The sequence below is a fragment of a genome, unplaced genomic scaffold (genome assembly GCF_019419815.1).
Source record: "Pyrus x bretschneideri cultivar Hongxiangsu unplaced genomic scaffold, Pyrus_bretschneideri_v1 Contig29, whole genome shotgun sequence".
Taxonomy (NCBI): domain Eukaryota; kingdom Viridiplantae; phylum Streptophyta; class Magnoliopsida; order Rosales; family Rosaceae; genus Pyrus; species Pyrus x bretschneideri.
In genome coordinates this window covers 4,312,449-4,337,694 of record NW_025999601.1, presented here as the reverse complement: position 1 = coordinate 4,337,694, position 25,246 = coordinate 4,312,449, and the positions used below count along the sequence as shown (strand labels likewise).

At 38.2% G+C, this 25,246-nt stretch overlaps 3 protein-coding genes across 4 annotated transcripts; 2 read left to right on the top strand and 1 right to left on the bottom strand.

Moving 5' to 3' along the window:
• Positions 1-298: 298 nt before the first annotated feature.
• Positions 299-4,847, top strand: LOC125479490 (serine/threonine-protein kinase D6PK-like). Its single transcript, XM_048588851.1, has 3 exons — positions 299-638; positions 1,354-3,277; positions 3,813-4,847. Exons 2-3 carry the CDS (start codon positions 1,581-1,583, stop codon positions 4,666-4,668), a joined length of 2,553 nt encoding a protein of 850 aa, XP_048444808.1. The 5' UTR covers positions 299-638; positions 1,354-1,580; the 3' UTR covers positions 4,669-4,847.
• Positions 4,848-5,760: 913 nt separating this feature from the next.
• On the top strand, positions 5,761-8,228 carry LOC125479479 (putative low molecular weight protein-tyrosine-phosphatase slr0328). Its single transcript, XM_048588812.1, has 5 exons — positions 5,761-6,156; positions 6,411-6,546; positions 6,717-6,784; positions 6,882-6,968; positions 7,939-8,228. Exons 1-5 carry the CDS (start codon positions 5,785-5,787, stop codon positions 8,017-8,019), a joined length of 744 nt encoding a protein of 247 aa, XP_048444769.1. The 5' UTR covers positions 5,761-5,784; the 3' UTR covers positions 8,020-8,228.
• Positions 8,229-8,509: 281 nt separating this feature from the next.
• Positions 8,510-12,227, bottom strand: LOC125479478 (alkaline/neutral invertase E, chloroplastic-like). Of its 2 annotated transcripts, none has more exons than XM_048588810.1 (7): positions 12,047-12,219; positions 10,922-11,760; positions 10,373-10,538; positions 10,008-10,219; positions 9,406-9,899; positions 9,277-9,325; positions 8,510-9,092 (listed from the first exon to the last, which is right to left on the bottom strand). In XM_048588810.1, exons 2-7 carry the CDS (start codon positions 11,645-11,647, stop codon positions 8,775-8,777), a joined length of 1,965 nt encoding a protein of 654 aa, XP_048444767.1. In that variant the 5' UTR covers positions 11,648-11,760; positions 12,047-12,219; the 3' UTR covers positions 8,510-8,774. The 2 variants fall into 2 exon arrangements, with proteins under 2 accessions (XP_048444767.1, XP_048444768.1); XM_048588811.1 differs by having other exon boundaries at positions 8,951-9,092; positions 9,201-9,325; positions 12,047-12,227.
• Positions 12,228-25,246: the final 13,019 nt, after the last annotated feature.

Genomic DNA, 25,246 nt, shown 5'->3' with positions numbered 1-25,246 from the left:
TCAGAACACAAGATCCAACTGGGGCGACCTTAGGAACATCAATCCTTGCATGGTCATTTGTAACAAGAATGTGTGATAATGTGACTGCGCTAGATCAGTACAGACATCTAGCAGATTTTGAGCTACGATTTTTGTTGTCTTGCTTTCATATTCAAATGGTAGAAAAATTAATATTTGGATATGAAAGTGAAAAAAAAAAAAAAAAAAAAAAAAAAAACACTGTTACCGAGAGTAGTAAAATTGAAATTAAACAGAAAAAAAAAAAAGTAGTGGATGGTAGCACAAGCGTAAGAAAAACCCAATGGGATTCCCACATGATAACCCACCCCCAATTACTCTGTTTCCCTCTGGATTCCTGTGTACGGTGCGTGATATAATTTATAAACAGTGTTTTTCCGCCCATTTGAAAAATGAGCTTAAAAGAAAGAAAGCAGATATTCAGACAGAGCATCCAAGATTTTTCTGCTGTCTCTCACTCCCTCACCCGCATTTCTCGTGAATTTCATTCCCTTTCTATTGAAACCACCCCCACAAAAATTAAATAATTAAAATTAACAATATACAATCTTCAAACCCTAACTTCCATCAACCCCAATTGTCTCCTCCTTTCAGCTTCTTCTTTGGAGTTCATGTTCAGGGTAAAGGTTAATGATTTTTTATTATTTGTTTATATTTTTATTCCTATTTTTTGTATGAGTCTGATTTTACTTGGTGTGAATTGTGATGTACATTAATTTTGTTAATTTATTGTTTTTGTTGGTGATTTGGAATGATGAGTTTTTTGTTTTTGTTTGTTTTGAAAGATCTGTGTTAAAAAAAATTGATTTGAAATGGCTGAATGTGTCTGTTTGTTGATAGTAAGATTTGGGTTGTCTGTGTGGGGATCGATACGTGACTTTGTCATTCTTCGTAGTCTCCAAAGTGGTGGGAGTGGCACTTCTTACTTTTGTTTCTTTCCGTTAAGCTGTAATTGGCCAGTTAACCGTTGTGTACAGGTGACGATTGGTGTTGTTATTGTCAAAACTTTCGGTCATTGCAATCGTTGATTGCTTAAATGTTGTACTTCTTGTTAATAAAGATCGAATTGGATGTCCTTTTGTTTTATTCTTTTGGATCTTACCTTGAAATTGAAGAAATAATGAATTAGATTGTTGACATCTTTACTAATTGAGGTTGAAGTAATATCAGTTAACGATTCCCTTTACCTTTCGATTACATTTGGTTCTATATAAATTGGTATTAGTTTTAGGTAATATTTATGCTAATTTTAGTATTCTGTGGATAAAGCATAGACATGGCTGATACTTTTAGGAAATAGAAATTTGATGACTTTTGATATTAACTGAAATGTAGCAATCATGGCCGGCTTTGGATGCTGCATTTTGGACCAAGTAAAGGAATAGTGTTGGGGCACTTCAGTCTGCAAAAAATCAGTATGGCTCTAGCAAACTTCAGGGGATATGTAGCTCTATTTCCTTTTTCTGTGGCTCGGTATCTTAACAATGCTTCGTCAGAAGTGGGTTAGTATGAATTCGCAAGGATATTACATCATCTGCTGTATTTCATTTGGTTCATGAAAAATGAGTACATTGCGCTCGACGTGTGAAATTGTTGAATCAAGAGAAGAGGTCCATTCAGAGTCCAAAATGGATGAGGAAGGTGGAAAACACTGTATGCTGAAATCAGAAAACAAATATTCCATCGAGGATGATATTAATCAGCTTTTTCAGGCAATTGGTGGTAGAAAGTCAGCTAGGATATCAGGTATGTCGCATGAGGCTAGTAAAGAAGCTTTGAGGAAGAGTGCTATGAAAAGGCCAATGAGAGTTAGTTCATCAAATGCATCAGGTATCGGAATTTCAGAGCCTGTGAGTTTGAAACAAGCACTAAGAGGATTGTGCATCACTCAGGCATCAGAGTTGGCTGCCATGAAGCGGTTTTCGAGGCCAGGTCGTTCGTCAGGGGTCTCAGAATCAGGAACTATCAAAAGGTTGTACGGCACAGTGGTAGCCGAGGCCAACGGGACTGGCCTGCCTATGACTGAAGGTAAAGGTAATTATGTAGAGGTGTCACTTGTGCCTGAAGCATCCAAAAATTCTGAAAACAATCCTGGGTCCATGCAATCAGAGACACAGGTTGATACGGCCACAACTTTGGGAGCTGCACTGATGCCAGATGCTAGTAAGATCAGATTAGCACCACATGATCAAATTGCTCCTTCAACATCAATGAAAAGTGAGATATCAAAGGGAGAAGATAGAGAACTGGAATCAGCAGAATCTTCATCTTGCTTTCATGATAGCAAGAAAATCATGCAGAGGGGTGCAGTTGCTTCTATCTCAACCGAAGTTCCAATTAATACTTCAAATTCAAACAAGGGGCTGCACTCTGCTTCTTCTCCATCTGGCTCTAGCACTGGTAGTAAGGTAAGCAAATCCTCTGGCAGTAGTTCACATTTAACCAAGCCGGTACCAAGGAGCAAAAATATTGTTAAGAAAAAAGTGCACGATTCAAGTTCTGGCTCTAGTAGTTCGAAATCAGATAACCGACAGGTTGATAATGATGCATGCTCTAGTACTAGTAAGTTAAAGGACCAGACACTCAACTGTATTCCGAAGCATGAAGGGAAAGGAAATGAGAAAGAGTCTCTAGCATCAAGCACTACGAGTCTTAGCAAAGAAATGAATTCAGGTACAAGCAAACCAGATTTCTCCTCAAATAGCAGCAGTAGGATTAACTTTGTAGTGACAAAAGTTGATGAGAGGTCAAGATCAAGGGAAAACGGGGATTTTTCACAAAGCTCAAAAAGTAGCATTGGTGACTATAGCAGCACTACATGCACTAGTGAGGAAAGCAGTCTAAGTGGTTCTGGTCGTAGCGGCAAGAGGCCTCACATGTCAAGAGACTTGAGATGGGAAGCCATCCATCATGTACAGAAGCAGCATGGAAGCTTAGGTTTGAAGCACTTTAAGTTGCTTAGAAGGATTGGTTCCGGGGACATTGGGACTGTTTATCTTGCTGAGCTAACTGGAACAAATTGCATATTTGCTTTGAAAGTGATGGACAACGAGTTTTTGGCTACCAGGAAGAAAATGATCAGGGCCCAAACAGAAAGAGAGATACTAGAAATACTGGATCATCCGTTTCTTCCTACACTATATTCCCATTGTGTGTCAGATAAGCTCTCATGTTTGGTTATGGAGTACTGTCCGGGTGGGGATCTGCATGTGCTGCGGCAAAAGCAACCTGGCAGGAGTTTCTGTGAACAAGCAGCCAGGTACCTATTTCTTTTTAAGGTCCACTTGTAGTTAACTGTGCCTGCGCTTTTTTAGCTGTGGAAGACGATCAAATGCATACATTTGACATTATTATTTAGTAGGTTACATGTTTGTCTTCCCCTGATTTTCCATTTCTGGAAAAATTCCTTTGATAGTTGTTTGATTCTAGTGCTTACTTTATATTACATCTTTCTTTTTCTCCTTGAGTTTCTGAAATCGGCTTGTCAAGTATATAAGACCTAGCAGTCAACTGTAGGTGAAGATGGTATTTACACTAGATAACATGCTCTGGCCATGTGTATACATGTTTGGTTTGTTAAATTAGATGATTTTATTTCGTGGGATTTAAACTCGTGATCTAATAACATCGAAACAATCTCATTTTGCCTATTGGAATGTAGAAAGCATTGGCCACTAAGGGCTGCCCTGGTGCCTTTAGAGAACTACATGATTGATTTACATCAGCGCAATTGTACTCCAGTATTTTAAATGTTCAATAGACTGATTTCAAGCAATTTTATACTGTTTCTTCAGATTTTATGTTGCTGAAGTCCTCCTTGCCCTGGAGTATTTACACATGCTAGGAGTTGTGTATCGAGACTTGAAACCAGAAAATATTTTGGTCCGAGAAGATGGCCACATCATGCTCACAGATTTTGATTTGTCACTTAGATGTGCTGTCAATCCAACGCTGCTTAAATCATCCTCTCCTGTTTTGGAGAGCACAAGAAAAATGTCAAGCCCATGCATAGAATCTAGCTGCATTGATCCATTTTGCCTTCAACCATCCTGGCAAGTTCCATGCTTCACTCCCAGACTTCTATCTGCCACTGCAAAATCTCGAAAAATGAAATCTGAGCTTGCTGCCCAGGTCACCCCACTGCCACAGCTTGTAGTGGAGCCAACTAGTGCCCGGTCCAACTCATTTGTTGGAACCCATGAATACCTTGCCCCAGAGATCATTAAAGGAGAAGGCCATGGGAGTGCTGTTGATTGGTGGACATACGGAATCTTTTTGTTTGAGCTGTTATATGGTAAGACACCCTTCAAGGGGTCAGGAAACGAGGATACATTATCCAATGTTGTGTCGAAAAGTCTCAAGTTCCCAAGTACCCCTATAGTGAGTTTTTATGCAAGAGATCTGATCAGAGGCCTCTTAATAAAGGACCCTGAAAATCGTCTAGGATCAGTGAAAGGGGCTGCAGAGATCAAGCAGCATCCTTTCTTTGAAGGCCTAAATTGGGCATTGATTCGGTGTGCAGTACCGCCAGAGCTTCCCAAGTGGGGTGATGTTGGAATTTGTACACCGTCTGCTTCGCAGAAACAGGAGAGCTCAGGTTGCAAGGAGCTGGAGGGTATAGGAGAGCATATAGACTTTGAGCTGTTTTAAATCTTTTACATTGGGAAGAAAGGTGATGTTTCTTTTTCCGAAATGTCTTTTCGGTTTCAACTGATGATATAGCTTATAGTGTAAATTAAATGTAACTCGAAATACTGGTGGATAGTTGTAGAGCATGGATACTGATACAGTAGCTGAGAGATGGAAATCGGATTAGCATTTTTCGTGTTCTTTTTGTCTTATAACTCGGGTGTATTCATGTTGCCAGAACTTCTTCTCTTCCCGCAATATGATCCGGTAAGAGATGCAAGTTTCTACCCTCATCACGTGAAGGTCATGTAATTACTTATGTTCTTTTCCAAGTTAAAAATAACCAATTTACCTGCTCTCTCGGGTTGTGAAGTGTTTAACGCTCTCGCGGACAGGCTTCCTTCTAGTTCCTTTCGTTGTTTGTTTCCGTTTTCTTTCCCTGGCCGGGAAGGATGGAAGCTTAGTTGAGAGTGGTTCTGTATGAAGCGCTTTTAATCCCTAGTGCTTAAGTTGGAAGCAAAACATTTCATTAAAAGCATAAGTGCATATTATGTATTCTCTTGAAAGTACTTGGTGAAGCACTTTCGCACTTTATAAAGTTTTTGTAACTAAACAAAGTATGATCCAAGGGGATTATCGATGGTGCTAACCGTTATATCTTTATTTAAAATTCAAGACCCAACGGTTAAAAGCTATACAGCGCCATAGATTATTTTTTTTTATTGAAGACTGTCCTTCAAAGAGTTCTCATGTAAGAAGCAGCTCTACTCGTAAGCTTGTTATAATTGTTTATTTGTTGGTAAAACTACAAGCTTGTCATGGAACAACGTTTGGAATTGCTCTTGGTGGAACATTGCTCTCCTCTTAATAGCCTTCCCACAATGAACAGTTAATTTGTTTGATTCATATCGAATATTGTATGTCTCTGAATTGAAGGAATATTTTTCTAGAAATGATCTTTAGTTCTCCATAAAAATAATAATTTTTTTTGATAATAACGTTTATACTGTGAAATGATGTTACATTGTTATTGAACGGTGAAAAGCTCCTTACATGCCAAGTATTTTTCCTTGTAGGAATAAAAGCACTGCCAGTCAACTCCATAGCCAGGAGCACTTTTCTATAACCAAATCTAAAATGAAGGTATTGAACGCTGCAGCAGCGACCCCTCTAAATTTACAATTTTGCCACTCCACCAACCACCACTCCCTAAAACCCCCATTTCTTCTTCTTCCTCCCCAATTCCCACCCCTCCAAACTCCAACCTCTCCTTCAATTTCTCTCAAACCCGGCACCCGTTTCTCATCTGGGTCCGCAATCAAAGCATCAATGGCGGCTCCTACTCCGTCCACGGCGGCGGAGACCAAGCCCTTCGCCGTCCTCTTTGTGTGCCTCGGCAACATCTGCAGAAGCCCGGCTGCCGAAGGGGTGTTTAGAGACTTGGTCAACAAAAGGGGTTTGGATTCCAAGTTTAAGATTGATTCAGCTGGAACTATTGATTACCATGAGGTAGGACCTAATTTTCAATCATATATTTTGATAAGACGATATTCTAAACTGCTCTAATTTACGAAAATGGATTCTAACTTGGGTGAAAGCTGGGCGGGCACGCTTCCATGGCTAACTGGTCTAATCCACGTCTACGCTATCACCACTGCTTAGTTTCTGAGAAAACGTAGAAAGTATATGAATTGTTTCATTTTATTTTGGTGGTGTTAATAAGTATAATTTCTGAATTTTAATTGTATTTTTGGTGTTAAAAGGGGAATCTAGCGGACCCGAGGATGAGGGCAGCCTCGAAAAGGCGTGGCATTGAGATAACTTCATTATCGAGGCCAATCCGGCTGCCTGATTTTCGCGATTTTGATCTTATTCTTGCAATGGACAATCAAAACCGAGGTGGGATTATTAATGTTGATTCCAAGAATCATCACATGCATTTTACTTGGCATTCTTGAAAGTTTTGATCATCCCCTTGTATGTTTTCATACTCGAATATTTGTACATGTTTATAACTCTATATGTATGTGTTATACTGGATTAACCTGTGGTATGGATGTTGGCTACAGCTGATATAATAGAGGCGTTTAATCGGTGGAAATTTAGAGAACCTTTACCTGAGGACGCTCACAAAAAGGTCTGTAATTTGTACTTAGTACTCGGTTAAAGGATGCTTCCATGGAGTGGTATGGGTTTTATTCCTTGATTTTCATATGTGGTTATTCGTAATGCAGGTTAAGTTAATGTGCTCTTACTGTAAGAAACATGATGAAACTGAAGTGCCGGACCCTTATTATGGTGGACCACAAGGTTTTGAGAAGGTGATACTGTAAATTCCCGTTAATCATCGTTCTTCAGCTTATCATTAATATATCAAGTGCCTGCATCTAAGGTGTCAGCATATAACATGATAGTTTTATCTGTTATGCAATGCTTGTGAGGAATTTAGTGAACTTATCAACGATTGACGCATTACAGTGACAAGGGCTGTATACAATATTGATAACATGCTCATGGTTTCAATATATATCTCAAACCTTGTTAACCATGCCTTACAAATAACAATTACTAGAATATAATTCGAACTGATTTTTTGTTGTAGTGTTTGTAAAATGTTCTCCTTGCAGCTGATAAAGTTTTTGTTCAAATATATAGGTCTGCACAGTCAAAAAACCCTTTCATGTTCATTTTTCGTTTATATTTTTTTTATGTGATGGCATCTGAAGATCATTTCCGTATTCTACCTTTTCAGTTTCTATTTACTCTATGATGTTTCTTTAGAGCATGCAGGGTTTTGAATCAGTGTCTAATCTTTGAATTCTTTAATTGTGGTAAATGAAGTTTGATGACACTATAAATACAACGCTTCTTGTGTTATTCAGCAAGCTATCCCGAACTGAAATTTTTGGATTTAAATCTGTTAAACAGTAGGAAGATGATCCTGTTTTTTTCTTGGTTGTTTAACTATTTAACCAGAATACAATGACCCATTTTTCTATTAAAAGTGAGAAGTCCCAGAAAACCGTAGGGGGAGATAAAAAACGCAATTCAGTACTGCACAGTCAAGAACTCAATAAAGGAATTCAACCATTGGATTTTGCTTATATAACTTTGAAGGATGATATATATATATATATATATGTATGTATGTATGTATGTATGTATGTATGTATACAAAATGAGAGAAAATAAGGAGAAACTGTAAAAGAAAGATAATCCGGCTAGCTACTGGCATTGAGTTCTTATACTTTTGTAGATTGATGCTAATTATGAAACATCATTATCTTGCAGGTTTTAGATTTACTTGAAGATGCGTGTGAATCATTGTTGGACAGCATCTTGGCTGAGAACAAACACATCTTTGATTCTTAAACTCACTGTGAAATCCAGTTGGATTGATTTTAGGGATTTCGGTTGATCAGCAAACTGTCCATTTTGCATAATGCTTCTTGTTTGTTTGTTATGTAAAGCAGCTTTTGCTCAAGGTCCGACGCCATTACATAAGATCCACATTGTCATTTGTAAGTGAACGGTAGCTTCAACAGAGAATTTATCGCTAACTTCACTTAATCACTCAAAAATATTGGTGCATCACTTGATTTAATCAAGGCGCTGGATTATGCGTGTCAATTTTTTGAGTCGTAGTTTACCCCGACAGAAAATAGAAATGAAAAGTTATTTGATTACAAGTCTATCGGTTTGTTTGTCCGTTGTCTCTTTGCTCTTGTTTTGTAGGTGACAACAATGTTCAGAAGGGAGGAAATCAAGTGCATATTGGTGAAGATGCTACAACTCTGGTAACTACCCGAGTTACAAGCCCTTCAACTCGTGTAAGATGCTAGATACATTGTCATGCCAAAGATCCTTCAACTCGTGGTAGTTGTACTTCTTTATACTTGTGGAAATTCTTTATCTAAAAACTTCTAAAACAAAAGCGTATATCGAGTATTACTCGGAGACAATATCGTGATGTCTACAACTGTTTACAGTATTAAAACTAGCTATGTTAAATACATTAGCCGTATGTTGACGCAAATGTACAATGATACTGACATGGCTTCTTCCGCTGCAAATGAACTAATTCGGAAACATTTGAGACTTGAATGCTCCGCCAGATCTTCGTTTCTTCATACTAAAATCTGTTTTTTCCAACCGCGTTTCCTTCTCGGACTGGCGCTTATCATGCACGAAAGTGCATTTACAAGCTCCGAATCCTCTTCATTCACAAGCTTCTTTGCTGCACTTGGGTCGGCAAGGAGGAGCTTCGCTACAAGATATCCAGCAGCCGACCAAGTCTGATACAGCTGTGCCTTCTTTCCGATAAACCTCGCTCGCTTGGTGTCATAATATTCAGGCCAATTGTCAGTAGATATGCGCTTCTCAGCAACCTCGACGGCCTTTGCTGCAATTTCTGGTCGATTAAGCTTGATGCATGCCACGGTGAGCTGAAACAATCCCGCAACGGTGTCAACTCACACAAACAATCAGATCACTGCTAGATGCTAATGCAAGAACAGGTAAACTTTGCATTCTTTTCGACACTTCAAAATTACATCTTCAAAGTCGTTCGAGGTGGGACTTGGGAGGGGAAAGAAACAGCCTTCACTGAATTCCGAATAAAAGATTTACCTGCCAGAGCAACGTTGGCCACGAGCCTCCATTGTGATAAGACCAGGGACTACAACATAAAATCAGATAAAGGGGGTGTTAGGAAACAGGAGAGTGAATTTTTCAAAAAGTCGAGGATAGAATCATTACGTATTTTTGGGATCGCTGCCTGCGACGATTTGCCATTCCTGGCCTTCGAGAGCAGGGTAACATATTTTAAACGGCATCTCTGCTACTAATTCATCCCATTTTGATTCAATAAGATCCAGTATAGCATGCGACTGCTCGTCTGTTGCAAGACTACTTACAATAGACCATAAGTTTCCGAGAGAAAAGAAACGAAAGTCCATGTGCGCAGGCTGCAGGTTTCCAATCAAGTACCCGCCTGTACTGGGCATGAATCCCATCAGCCACGACGGAATCTGATCTGGGTAAATATTGAACTTATTAACAGCATCATACGAGTATTCCTCTGTCATGTATCGGTAAATTTCATTCAGTTTTTTCAAATCAATCCAGTAATATTCCCTGATATGGAAGGACAATGCAACCAGACGGTTGTTAAGCGCTCGCGCAAGGTCTGCTGATGCTTCCTCTGGAGCAAGCATCTCGCGCGCACCAAGTAATGCTGAATAAAACAGTGCCTGCAAGGACAGAAAACACTCCGATGACTCTAAAAGCATTCACTAGAAATAAGCAATGAAATGACATGCACACAAACAGATAAAAGAATTCATTCGAAATATACGTACCTGAATCTCCAGAGGATGGCCATGAATTCCCATGCGGCGATCTATCATGCAAGAACCATCTGTAACCAATAATGTTGGAAACATATCAAAACCATCAGCAAGACATAGCTTTAAAATCATTTTTATCCCCGTTTGCACATCAACTCTTTCCTGCACTGAAACATCTCCAGAGCATTTTCCATAAGCTCGTAACAATATAATCCACCATAACCCTACAGAAAGATCAAAGGCCAGAGATTTATTAACTGATGATGTGACGGACTTGAAATTAAAATGATACTACCTCCCTATCGGGTTTGGATCATCGAAAACGAAAAACTAGATTGAATTTCAAAGATAATTTACAAATAGAACACACTTCCTACCAGAGTCAACTGGGGCAACTCGACCAATAGCAGAGTCACCAAAGTCAGGATCCAATACATCTTCAGTTGCAAAATCATCACCTTCGAGTGGAACAGTGCGAACCTTAAAACTGGCTGGCATTAGTCCTTGACCAGGACTATAGCAATCCATGGTTTTCTCCCAGCTCTGTAATAAAAGGGAGGGTGATTCAGTAGGACAGAAACAAATTAAACTTAAAAAGGAGTATGTTCACATAGAAGAAATTGAAAGATAAGATAAATTCAATAGAACAGCATAAACAAATTAAACTACGGAAAATGAAAGTCGGCATTTATAACAGAATTCATGTTTCCAAAGAGCTACCTGGCCCTCTCTAATCATGAATTTTTGCAAAGTGTTTTCCAGACATTTTAATCACTAATCCGTCAGAAGCCAAAGGATTCATATGTAGACAATACGTTGGTGTGTAATGCACCAAACCAAATGATTTAAATAGAATATCAAATGAATTTAATTCAAAATTAAGCAACTGTGTATATGCGTATTACTCGAATAGGAGAGTATTTTACCTGCAACTGAAGGGTATAAAGAATGAAGTTCCGCACAATATCATACTCCCCTTTTAAAAGGAAAGCTATCCCAGAAGGTATGAAGTCACGAATAAAGACCTGATCGTAATTAAGGGTACTAGGAGAGCTTGGATCATTAGAGGCAATGGTTCCAATAGGATTGTTACAATAATAGACCATGGAGTTCTTTATTAAGGTCCATGCTTCCTCCTCAATCAAATTGGCCTTCGACTTCTGTGTAGAACCTTTAATTTTTCTAGCCGCAGTCGCCTTGCTATTTGACCCAAAACCTCCATCTTCATGTTTCAGTTGTTGATCCGCCTTGAATTCATAATTATCTGGAGTAGGACTAGTTACACCATTAGGAGGAAATGGCATTGCTTTATCTGATTCGTCTACAAAAATTTCCCCGTGCTGATCTTCTGCGGTTGCCCCTCTGAAATTCTCTGCCTGTTGACATTTGCAACTCATTGAATCAAACCTTCTAACATGATTCTTTCCATGAAAAACATCATTTCTCCCCTGAAACGCACATATCCTCCTGCGGTCCCACGAAACTCTCGCATTTGTACACACTTGGGCACTCACTGAACTTCTTTTCCGCGCATTATTCAAACCAGACTTAACAGAAACAACTCCATTTATATTTCTCAAACATATATTAAAACAGCCAAATCGAGGTAATGCCCCAGACATAACTTGTCGAACAGCTTCCGAAGTAGCCATTGGGCACAACGTATACAACTAACTCTTCCGAAAACCTTAAATTAACCCCTCTGATGACGAAACCTCGACTAAGTACATTCGATATTCAACACCCCTTGTCTCAATTAAGGCACCTACATCAACACATTAGCTTAAACTCATCAACTACTGCAATTAAACTTGCCCAACATTGCTAATTCAATCTGTTCCACCAAACTAGAACCGAAAACTGAAAACGAAATGGTTATCATCGAACAGAATTTGCCCTCCATTCAATCACATAAACAAAGTTCAAAAAGCATGAATTCAACAAGCATGCACAGACAAAGTGGCAGGATTTCAGTATCGAAAAACAACAAATTTGGATTTTTCATATTGAACATTAAATTTGGCTAAAGTTGTACTGTTTTCGAATCTTACCTCAGAAACCCTACACCTAAAGGGGAGAGTTTGTCGAGCGTGGCACCAAAAAGACGACAGTACTCATACACGCAACGAACCAGGACTGAGCTTCTGCAATAACGACGACTTCACACCTTCTATTTTGCTTTGGCTTCCAGAAAAAGAGGAATTTTATATTTATGGTTTGAATTTTATCGAGATAATATAAGGGATATTTGTCTTTGGTCCAACAAATGAGAATCGTCCTCGTATACGCACTTGCTCATGCACAGTATCAACAAGCTGGAGGTATATGATTTGTCAACTCAATCAACAAAAAAAAACATGATACAGAGCAGAAAATTTTCATTCTGATCGGAACACGGATAGAATACCATGTATTTTAATTTAAGTGAGGATAAATTTTATTTGTTAAAGTTATTAACTTTTTAACACACATATCCTACAATTTATACAGTAACACGTGATTTATTATCCGTGTTTCGATCACATTGAAAAATATCCGTGTCTCCTTGTCTAACTCTGTTACACGTGCCCCAATCCTAACTATTACAAATCAATGTCTCGTTTGTAACTCCTTGTCTAATTCTTTTACACGTGCCCCGATCCTGACTATTACAAATCAGTAATACACGTAACAAGTATTCATCAACCACATCATCGACTAATCCACCTTTGTATCTTGATTGGTTCTTACTGGATTAGAGTGGATTCAAGATTTGTGAAGTTCAATGTTTGTTTCTGACGAGGACTAGTTTTAGTGGGATTAAGACTAATGGACTCACTAAATGGCCTTAGCAAGACCTACTGAATAACATGGGACTGCAAGCCTCACAAAATGAGACGTCAAATTCAATACTTCAAGTTTAAATTTAATGGCTGACTTGGCATCCTCCATCTCCGACGCTGAGACCCCCTCTCTCTGCCATCCTCTCTTTGGCGTCCTCTATCTCAGACTCCTTGTCATCTCCTATCCAACTGCGCCATCTCTGAGATTTTTGAATTGGATTCTGGGTTTTATAAAACGAAGCATCCTGGGTTGTTTGGACTGCATCCTGTATTTTTTGGATTAGCTTCTGGAATTTTTGAAATAAGGGTTGGATTTCGGGAAAAAGAGGGGAAGAGAGAGAGTTTGATAAACAAGGGTCTTCTTCATCTGGACACACAAGGTTTGTTTTGCAAATGGGTTTCTTTTGGAAGGCATGGGAATTCCATGAAAGAGGATTGGTTTTGCGATTTGAGGTTTGGGTTCTGGGAATTCGATGAAGCAACAAAGGTTTGAGAGGATGAGGTTCACAGAGAAGTAGAATCTGTGATGGTATAAAATGATTATGATATTTATTTTTGGGTAAATTACACATTAACACCTCAGGTTTGAAATCTATTGCAATCTTTTTGACCAGCGACCTGACCCGACGAAATCCATGATTTTCGATGCCTTTCACTGTGGGTTTTCAGCGAATTGAAGCCACTCACCACCTGGAATCGACCTAGCATCCCTTCCTCTACCACTTTCATCCAAAACCGGAGTCAAATTAGCATTGGTTTCATGAAGAACTGCATCATTAGGTGCGATGGTCCCTTGTCGGTGATCCATTATTTCTAAAGTGTTCCTCTTTGACCATCACCACCACCAAAAGGCTCCCCTTGAGCCCAGGAACAAACCCCAAACCAGTTTGGGGGCAGTGCAGCGACATGTTAGATGAATCGAAGCTCATTTTATTCGAGGGTTTCGATGGATCGAGGGCCATTTCAAGTGTTTCCAGGCCTAATTGAGCCCTACATGTTTGTAAAATTTGGTAATTTTTGGAGTTTGTCGAAATTCATGGTTTCCATTCGCCGGAAACCGCTGCCTACGGCAACACATGGCCAGTGGGCTGACGTTTCCTTTTTAAGTTAATTTTGACATTCTAAAATTATATTTGATATTCGTTTGATGTGATTCAATTGTTTCAGTTTAATATTGTAAATGATCGCCATTTGAATATTTTAAATGGTTTAATTAACAGTGAACTACGAATGACTTGATCCCGTTTGAGGGTACGCAAGTAATCTAACAAAAAGGTTCAATGTAGCCATAAAATGATCGAACTAAATTTATTGGGGTTTATAAAGTATTAATTAACCATGACATTGTTTTTGGCCTACCACTAGATTTTGCTTTCAAATAATTTTTCTATAATTTTGGGTCGTTATAGTAATGCCTCCATCTCAACTTGCATTGCCTTTGTCCACTTTGGATCTCTCAAGGCTTCTTTCATTTTGGTAGGTATTTTAATAGTTTTCATTTGTTAAACAAGTGCACAATATTGCGGCGAGAGTCGATGAGTAGAGACATAGCTAGCAATTGAATATCACACCTTCCCTTCTAGAGAGTACTTGTCTGGTGGCTTTCCTCTATTTTGTTGAGGAGGCAACACATAAGAAGATCTATTAATATTTGAGTGAGCACTTACCTTAGAGATATCTGTTGGATCATATATGTGTACTTGAGGAATATTGACTTGGGGGGGGGGGATTGCCATGTTCTGCTTCACTAGAGTTATTAAGTTGCCGACCCAGATCTGCACCAAACAATATCGAATTGGGCCCACTTGGGCCATCATCCATTATTTGATCCCGAGGAGTATGGCTGGGAGTAAAAAATAACTCGTCTTCAGAGAAGGTTACATCCATGGTGACGTACATATGTCGAGTAGATGGATGATAACATTTATAGCCCTTTTGTTAAGGACTAAAGCTAAGGAACACACACCATACCGCATATGGATCAAGTTTGCTTTGTTGATTTTTGTGAAAATGTACATGTGCCACACAACCAAAAACCCGAGGTTTGAGATGAAGAGTGGAGGGTAGCAAATCATGATTGGCAAGCACGGCCAAAGGTGTTGTAAAAGAGAGAACACGCGAGGGCATTCAGTTCATGAGATAAATAATATAGGTGACTGCATCAGCCCTGTATATCTTGGGTGCACAACTACCAATAAGAAGAGCATGGGGAATCTCAAGGATGTGCCCATTTTTTCGTTCGGCAACTCCATTTTGCTGTGGGGTTTGAGGACACGTAGTTTAATAAGGAATGCCCTTTTTTTGTAAGAAATTGAGAAAGATCCTAATTAAGATACTCACCACCATTGTCTGACCGAAGCACTTTAATAGGGAGTGGATATTGAGTATAGACCATGTGATAAAAAGTTTTGAAGATGCCCCCCACATCGCTTTTATTATTCATGAGGTATAACCAAGTCAACAGTCATCAACAAATGTTACGAACCAACGCACACCATGCTAAGTAGTAACCAAAGATGGACCCCACACATCAGAATGAATTAACTCAAACGGTATTGTTCTTTTATTCAAAATTGGAGAATATGAAGCTCGATGACTGAGCCGATAATGCCACAACTGAACAGTCTTCAATTTTCCATTGTCACGAACTTGAACTTGATGAATACGACCCTGTGCAACATCATCAACATAATACAACCTCTTCCTCTTAGTACCACGTCCAATGATTTACTGAGTGCAGATATCTTGAAGTAGATAGAAAAAATGGAAATATTTGCACACTATAGTTTAATTGCTCGGTAACTTGTCCCACATATAATAAGTGGTTAGAGAGTGCGGGAACAAGTAAACAGTTATGTAAGGAGATAGTAGGAGTGAGTGTTATCAAACAAGCCCTTGTAACTTGGGCCACACCATCATTAGCAGTGATAATACTATCTCAAGGTAGTGGTGTTGTAGAGCTAAAAAAGGACTGATCATAAGTCATATGATCAGTGGCTCTAGAGTTAATGATCCAACCTGTATCAGGAATACCAAATGCAATTAAGGCAGAGCCCGTGTTACCTGGATTGTCGAACTGTTCTTGGGAACTAATTAGATTTAATAGGGCCAGCCGTTGACCCAGGTTGCCTGGGTCCAAATCTGGTGCATGGTTGTTGTCCGCTAGTGGGTTTAGCAGGCCCACAGTTGTTTTGTCCACTCGGCAAGCTCACGGTTTCTTTTTCACTGGCATCAACACTTGTATCAAGTATTACGAATGAGAGTTTACATGTTGTTGTTGATTTTCTGATTTAAATTGTAATGTATTTCATATATTTTGATGCACAAGAGACCAATTTTATATGATAGAAAAGATGAGAGAGATGGCCACAAGCAACTAACTGGGAAACCCTAGTGATCGGATAAACCTAGGCTTAATCCAATCCTTAAAGCAAGGAGATTACACCAAACACTAGGTTAAAGAGCTAATCATGTCAACTCCCTTAAATCAAGGGAAGATAGTTGTTCTACACCTTGAGATAATGATGACCTTGATATCTAGGATTTGGTGACCCTAGAAACCGAAAGACCAAATGTGTGTACATTTCAACACTCCCTTTCAAGTTGGATCGAGGAGGTTAATCAATGCAAGCTTGCCCAAAATATGATGAAATTAAATCGATGAATGTGCCTTGGTAAAAAGATTTGCTTGTTGATCATGGCTTCGCGTGAATATTGTCCGGATGACGTGAGTTTGAACTTGAGCCTTGATGAAATGGCAGTCCACTTTAATATGTTTGGTTCTTTCATGAAAAATAGGGTTAGCAGCGACGTGCATGGCTGCCTGATTATCACACATAAGTGACATAGAAGTAGAATTAGGAAACCATAAGTCTGAAAAGAGTCATTTAAGCCAGATTAGTTCACAAGTCGTGGCCGCCATTGCTCAATATTCAGCCTCAGCACTGCAGCAAGCGATAACTTGTTACTTCTTACTCTTCCATGTGACTAGATTTCCACCAACAAATGTACAATAGGTTGTAGTAGATTTTTCTCCCTATGGAACCTTTGAGATATTGTGGGATTCTCTTAACAATGTTGAGATGATTCATAGTGGGATAGTGCATGAATTGACTGGCCAATCTCACTGTATATCTGACATCCGGACGAGTGATAATGATGTAAATAAGCTTGCCCACCAATCTTTGATAGTAGCTTACGTCATGCATAGTTTCTCCATTAATGGCAAACTTCAATTTACAATCAATAGGTGTGATAGCAAGTTTGCAATCTAACATTTTAGCTTCATTGAGAAGGTCCATCATATATTTGCGTTGATGTAGAAATAACCCCTTTGAAGATGTTGCCATTTCAATTCCCAAAAAATACTTTAACCTCCCCAAATATTTGATAGCAAAAGTTTGGTGTAGTAAGAGCTTCAGAGCTTCAATCTCAATGGCACTATCTCCAGTGATGATGAGATCATCAACGTAAATAAGCACCATCAACTTCCCATTGGTACCAGTTCTTACAAATAATGAGGAATCAACATTACTCCGCAAAAAGCCAGCCTTTTCCAGAACTATACTGAGCTTGGCATACCAAGCTCGTGGAGATTGTTTCAATCCATATATTGCCTTGCGCAATTTACACACCACATCACCTTTAATGCGATCATAGCCTAGAGGAAGCTGCATATACACTTCTTCCTGTAGTTCTCCATGAAGGAATGCATATTCACATCCATTTGATAAACAGACCATCCACAATTAATTGCCATAGAGAGTAAAACCCTCACTGTTTTCATCTTGGCAATGGGGGCAAATGTTTTATTATAATCCACTCCAAAGGTTTGAGTAAAACCTTGAGCAACAAGCTGAGCCTTGTGTCTCTCAATGGAACCATCATCTTTGAACTTGGTTTTGTAAATCCAATGACTTCCAACAACCTTTTTTTCTTGGAGGAAGTTGAACTAGGCTCCATGTAAGCTCCTCTGCCATGGCTTATTTCCACGGTGGGAGTAGAGTTGCCTCTTGAAAGGTTCTTGGCTCATAATGCTTAACAATTTCACCAAGGAAAACAACATAAGTTGTGGAGAGTCCACGAAGATTGATACTTTCAGTGATGGGGTACCGTGAAACGTAAGTCACATAGTCTTGCAACCTCACTGGAGGTTTTCTTGTTCAAGGAGGAATTCTCCTGATCACTTGAGACTTGTTTGAGGGCTGAAAGCGATCTGAGTGTGGTTCCATCTTTCTTTCACTGCCAGTTTGATTTCTAGAAGTGTTCGAGTCATCTTGAACTTTTCCATTATCTTGAGTTGCAGTAACTGAGCTTTCTTCCAACACTGGATTATTAAAATTTTGAGGAAGTGGAAATATGTCAAATACTTCCTTCCCCTAACTTGTAGCGACTCCATTGTGTGTGAAATAAGGATAGTCTTCTTAAAACTACACATTTCTTAACACCAGGCACTTCTTAATGACCGGATTAAAACACTTGTATCCTTTTTGGGTGGAAAAGTACCCCAAAAATACACACTTGGTTGCCCTGGCATCTAGTTTGTCACGATTTAGGGCTTGGATATGAACAAAGAAAACACAACCAAATACCTTGAGGTGTGTCAAATCGATTGGCCTTGCCTTTAGTACTTCATAGGGTAATTTAAACACTAGCACCTGAATTGGAAGACGGTTGATGAGATAAGTGGCATTGAGGATGGCAAATGACCGAAACCTTTTAGTGATATTCATACGTATCATGAGAGAACAAGTCTTTTCTAATAGATCTCTATTTTTTCTTTTGGCTACCTAATTTTGTTGTGGGGTTCCGACACAGCTTGTTTGATGAATAATGCCATGTGCAGTTATGTATTGAATCATGTTGTTGGACAGAAATTCAGTGCCATTATCTGACATGAAAACCTTAATATTTGATTGAATTTGTGTTTTAACATGCATATGAAAGTCCTTGAAAATAGTAGACACTTCACTTTTTGATTTCATAAGATATAAGAACCTAACTTAAGAGAAATCATCAACAAATAAAACAAAGTATTTAAACCCTTCCATTGATTCAGTTGTTGGTCCCTATACATTGGTGTGTACCATTTCAAAAGGTTTCCTTGTCCTAGACATTGTATTACCAAAATGTAGCCTAGTCAATTTTCAAAATTGACAAGTATCACATGTAATATGTGATTTACAAATACTTGGGAACAATTTTGACAAAATGGTCTTAGAAGGATGAGCTAATCTCTTATGCCAAAGTTGGTTTTCATTTATGGACTTCAATTGAGCTTGAAGAGGCTGAGTAAAACAGGAATTCTTGCACAAGTAGTAAAGTCCATTTATGAAGACCCCTTCACCAATCATCTTCATGATGAGAACATCCTGAAACATCACATTATTTGGTGAGAAAATAGCATGACAATTTAGGTTGTTTGTGATTTTTCCAATTGACAAAAGTTGGAAGGGAAAAGATGGTACATATAAAGCAGTGAAAGGTGTTTTGTGCGAAAGCAGGTTGATCCCTCTTTTGCCTGAAACTAGGACATTATTTCCATTTTCAATTGACACATGTGAAGGACTTGGAAAAGATTTAAAATTATGCAAATGTGACTTTGTTTGTCATGTGATTAGTGGCACTTGAATCAATTACCTAGCAATCATTTTCAACAATAGTTAATAGGTTAATAGAGAATGCTTCGAGAATACCTGGTGCTTCACCACGTGGTACTATCTTATTTCCAGTAAGAAAACCAACAAACTATCCCAACATAGCTGTGTGGTAGCACCCTTCATTACTTTGACCAAGTGAAGCTCCCTTATGTCTCTTACCTTTGGCCAAGTGAAGCTCTCTTATGTCCCTTACCTTGCAGGTAAGCTGCAAACTCATTGATAAGGGTCAATGGATTTGCAGTGAACTCTATAGATCCTTGTGGCATGGTAGGAAGAGGATGAGCAGCATTAATTTGTGTCTTGAAGTGAGATTGCTGTGAGGACCTTGGTAGCATTTTTCCATCTTTGCTAAACTTAGGCTTGAGTTCAAGACGGAGTTCCTAACACTTCTCTTCCACATGTCCAACAACATCACAACATTTGCACTTTAGGTGTGTGTTTCTGCCCTTGTACACCTTGATCTCTGAGTGCTTATAATTTGAGGCATATGCTCGAGTCTTCATCAGTTTTGGACCGTGTTCAACATTCATCACCTTTTTCCTTGCTTCTTCTTGTTGAATTGTAGCACAAACATTGTTAAAAGTGGGCAGCTCCTGACTCATCAGGATGTGACTCCTTAGATCTTCATACTCAGAGCTTAAACTCCCTAACAGCTGGTAAATTTTGTCTTCATCAGCTCATTTTAGGAGAATGATAGGATATGTGGTATGTGGGAGGTATGCATCCAACTCATTCCATATGGCTTTGAGACTCCCAAGATTTTGAACAAAAGTTTTCCCCTCTTTCTGAATACTAGCAATATCTTTCTTTAGTTGTAACACTCGAGCATAGTTATTTTGATTTCCATACATATCATTTAAAGCCTTCCACAGGTCTTGTGAGGAATTGGAGTAACTGAAAATCTCAGCAGTATGTTTCTCCATGGTGTTGAGCAGGAGAGACATGACAAGTTGGTCCTTGCAAAGCATGCATCGTACGTGGGAGAAGAACTGTCTGAAACTTCCACGCTTCCATTCACAAACTTTAATTTTCCTTTTGCCACTGAGAGCTAGTGAAACAGCTTGAGACCAAGGCAGGTAATTGAGTTTGTTCAATAAAACTGAACATAAATGTTGATTAGTGTTAACCTCAACATCTGAAAAAAATTGAAGAAGGACCTTGTGAAGTTTTGCCCTCAAGATTCACAGAACTTTCTTCAGCCATAATTCAAGTTTTGAAGGAATAATTACAGTAGTAAGAATGGGTAGAGATAGGTTACAAAAGAACTTGCTCTAATACCATGTTGATTTTCTAATTTAAATTGTAATGTATTTCATATATTTCAACGTACAATAGACCAAGTATATATGAGAGAAGAGATGAGAGAAAGAGATGGCTACAAGCAACCAACTGGGAAACCCTAGTGACCGGATAAACCTAGGCTTAATCCAATTCTTAAAGCAAGGAGATTACACCAAACACCAGATTAAGTAGCTAATCACGTCAAGGGAAGATAGTTGTTTTACACTTTGAGATAATGATGACCTTGATATCTAGGATTTGGTGACCTAGAAATCGAGAGACCAAAAGTGTGTACACTTCAACAGTTGCACATTGTCTCAAAAGTTCTTTAATTTGATTACTGTGTGGGTAACTTTGCAGTTACGATTGGTTAACAAATAAGAAGCTCCGATCTGGTTACTTTGTGTGGACATTTACCGCTTATGGTTTAGGTATGAAATGTGCTAAAATTTGGGGCATTTTGTACTTCTTTTTCTTTTTCCTAAACAAAGCATTCAAAAAGTGCATCTGATTAAGCTTGATTCAGAGTTTCATTGACATGGCGCTTTCTGTTTGTATATAGAAAATAAAGGTCAATGATTCAATTCAATGATGTTTACCGTAACCTACAACTGCCTACTTATGAATGGTCGCTTGGCGATTACAATTGCAGGTTTCCTTATCATGTATATTGAACTCAATGGACGGCTATGGCCAACCGGCTTTGTTGTATATAGTTCCGTTCACACTTGGTAAGACGCAAACTTGGCTAATCTGCACTAACATCTACATTGTTAGCAGACCCGACAATTTCTTATGCGACCCATTAACACGACACGAAAATAACAGGTTTCGAGTCAACACGATAACTAATTAGGTCGTTATCGGGTCACTCGATAAGAACCCGTTAATAACGGGTTCATAATAGGTTTACACAAAGGTGACATGCGGGTAACCCATTTCGACACGTTAAGAGAAAAGTTATTTTGATGATTTTAATTTTTTATACTGAAAAAACTTACTATAAAATACGATAGCCATATAGTTAGAGGTGACAAATCAACCCATTGGGTTGTTAATGGGTATCCATTAAGACCCATTAGTTTAATTTCACCTTACAATATCATCATCACTACCAATCTCACCCTTATATTATGGTGATATTATATTAAATGAATCTTAACAGGTACCCATTAACAATCCAGTGGGTTGACTTGCCACCTCTACATAGAGTATATGTATATATTGTATATTAAATATGTATTATTGTATTACTATTCTATATAAATTTAAAAAAGTTTAAGTTTTATTTATACTGTAGGCAAATAGGGAGATTTAAAAATTATAAAAGACATTAAAGCCTAATGAAAACATTGTCAATATAACTCTTGAAGACAATGTATCAAGTCAAAGTTCCAATACAATTTCATTTGGTGATTGATGAAAATTGAAGGGTTTTATTGTAAAAAAACATGCAAGGTTCCTCAACCTTGAAACACAACTCCCTTGATTTTGCATATCCTTGAATTATGGTATTTTGTAGTAATGTACTAATGTTTTTTTTCATTAGGCTTGTATTTTGGGATATGTAATACTTAAAAGACAAATGTTTTTATTTTTTTATTTTTTTATTTTTATTTTTATTATATAAATATATATATATTTTTATTTTTTTTGAAGTAATATTTACATGACAATGTGGTATGCATATACTAATTTAGTATTATTTTTTTCATTTCCATTCTTTATTGATTTAAAATATTTTTTTTTAATGGGTAACATGTCGGGTCATATTACCTGATAATATTAATGGGTCGGGTCATATTACCCGTTTACTTTAACGGGTGTTACATGACACGACACGACCCATTGAGATATCGAGTATATCGCGAAATCAAAAAACACGACACAAATGCGAGATCTTACTAGTGCTCAGTGGAGTGGAATAAACGTTCATTGCGAAATAGAATGCATGAGCATCCATTGACATGAGCTAGTTACATTTCTGCAGGTACCCTTTTGACTTTGGGACACATGAGAGGCGATCTCAAAGTTCTGTGGACAAGAGAAGAACCGGAGAGGGCATGCCCGCACGTCCATCTGCAACCCTTACCTTAAGAAACGAAACTAGGAAACAAAGTATTAGTGTGACAGACACAAATTAGTATAGAATTAATTCACAAAAATTTGTCATAGTTGTAGAGGATAACAAAGATTTAAGAAGTTGTAACTAAGATGATTTTTCAAGGATCAACTAATATTTACGAAGTTGCTAGAGTGTACATATACACTAGTACAAAAAAAAGTTATAAACGACGGTTCACTAGTACAAAAATGTTGTAAATGACGATTTTAACCGTCTTCTTGTATAAAAAAAAAAAGAAAATAAAAAATAGAAAAAAAAGAATTGTCTTATAAATGGGTGCCATCTCATAGCATAGGAGACGACAGTCTGATTCCAATTACTCAACTTTGATGATAAAATTATTAAAGTGATTGCATAAATGTGACTGAGTTTAATTAGCATGAGACCCCAAAATATATGCAATTAGTGAAGGTAAAAGTTATTAGACGGTATGTGGTGACTGATGCTGCATATGGATGTTAGACGATATGGGGTGATTGATGCTGCCAGATTTTATGTTCCCTATTTCCATGGGATTCTCTATTAAGTCTAATCCCTTAATTTGAGGAAGATTGACATCTAGATGACTTGTTGATAGTTGTGTGCTATTGACATCTAGATGATTTGTTGATAGTTGTGTGCTAGCTACTTGCTGCACTCCCTTAATTTAAAGAGTGACAACTTTAGGGTTTACCGGGTTAGTAGGATTTGGCAAGTTAGGGTTGCTTGTAACCTTTTACCTCATTATATATCCCCCCTTGTACATTCAATTAATCTATGAAAAAATACATTCAAACAAACTTAAAATTTCCACATGGTATCAGAACAATGTCGTCCTTAACCTATCTCTGCCTTTTTTTTTTCCGCTATTGTTCATCTTCAAGCTCCAGTTATGGCTGAAGAAAGTTCAGTAAACCTTGGGGGAGAAAACTCACAAAGTTCTCCCTCTTTGGTTTCAGATACTAAGATAAATACCAATATGCGTTTATGTTCAGTTTTGTTGAATGAATTCAACTATCTTCCATGGTCTAAAGCAATTTCGCTTGCTCTCGGTGGAAGAGGAAAACTAGGGTTCATCAATGGAGGAGTTGAAGCACCTGAGTCTTCTACCCAATCATATGAAGCATGGTTGTGCAAGGACCAACAAGTCATGTCAATGCTTCTCAACTCAATAGAGAAACATATCACTGAAATCTTCAGTTATTCTGAGTCTTTACATGATCTGTGGAAATCTACGAAAGACATGTATAGGAATCAAAATAATTATGCACGAGTGTTTCAGCTAAAGAGGGACATTGCTAGTCTTCAACAAGATGGAAAAACCTTTGTGCAGCACCTGGGAATTCTCAAGACTGTGTGGAATGAGTTAGATGTTTATCTACCTCACACCATTGATGTTGCAGTTCTTCTGAAAAGAGTTGAATACGACAAGATATATTACATGTTGGCCCAAAAGATTTTTTACTCCTATGAATAGATGAATGATGGTGATTACGATGGCGACATTGATGACGATAGTGATTCCTCATCAGTGCTTGAAGATAACCAATTTGACCATGATCAAGATAGAGACGTTGCATCAAGAAAACTCAAGTATGACATGTTGGCCCAAAAGATTTTTTACTCCTATGAACAGACAGAAGATGGTGATTATGATGATGACGATGACGATAGTGATTCCTCATCAGTGCTTGAAGATGAAAAATTTGACCATGATCAAGATCAAGACTGTTCCTAAATTCCACGGTCTTTGCCCCAATTTTCATCGTATTTTGATTGCAATGTGTTTACGTTAATATTTACACTTTGGGCTTCAAATGGAAGGAAGCCTAATTAAGCTCAATAAAGAAGGTATGCCTGAAGCCTAGAGTCAAGCCCAGGTCATCCATCTCAAGACAAAATGACGGCCCTTATTAAATGCAAAGGCTAGGTGTTTACAAGAGAAGTGACAACCGATGGAAATCCACCTACTTCCGACCCAAAAGTACTTTTGGATGGCAAAACATGTAAAAATGCTGATGATTCATTACCCTTTAGTTACTTTCGGACAAGAACAGAAATAGCACAATTGGGTTTAATTCGTCTATAAAATGAGGAAGAAGGCCCAGAAACAAGGACACTCAACCAATCAAACAAACAAACATACAACTTGTCTCTCAGTCAAGCAAATACTCATAAAGCTGCACTTTGTCAAGATTCTGCACCCTTTTTTTGCCCTAGATTTCCCACAGAAAGACATCTTTTGTCTGTGTAAAAGCTCTGCTACCTTCCCCAAAAAAAGATTGCAAACTCGTTTACCCCTCATCCCTCTTTATTACTCAACCCTTTGTAACTGTAACAAAAAAAGATTGCAAGACGTTTTAACCTTGCCCGACAAGGTGAAAT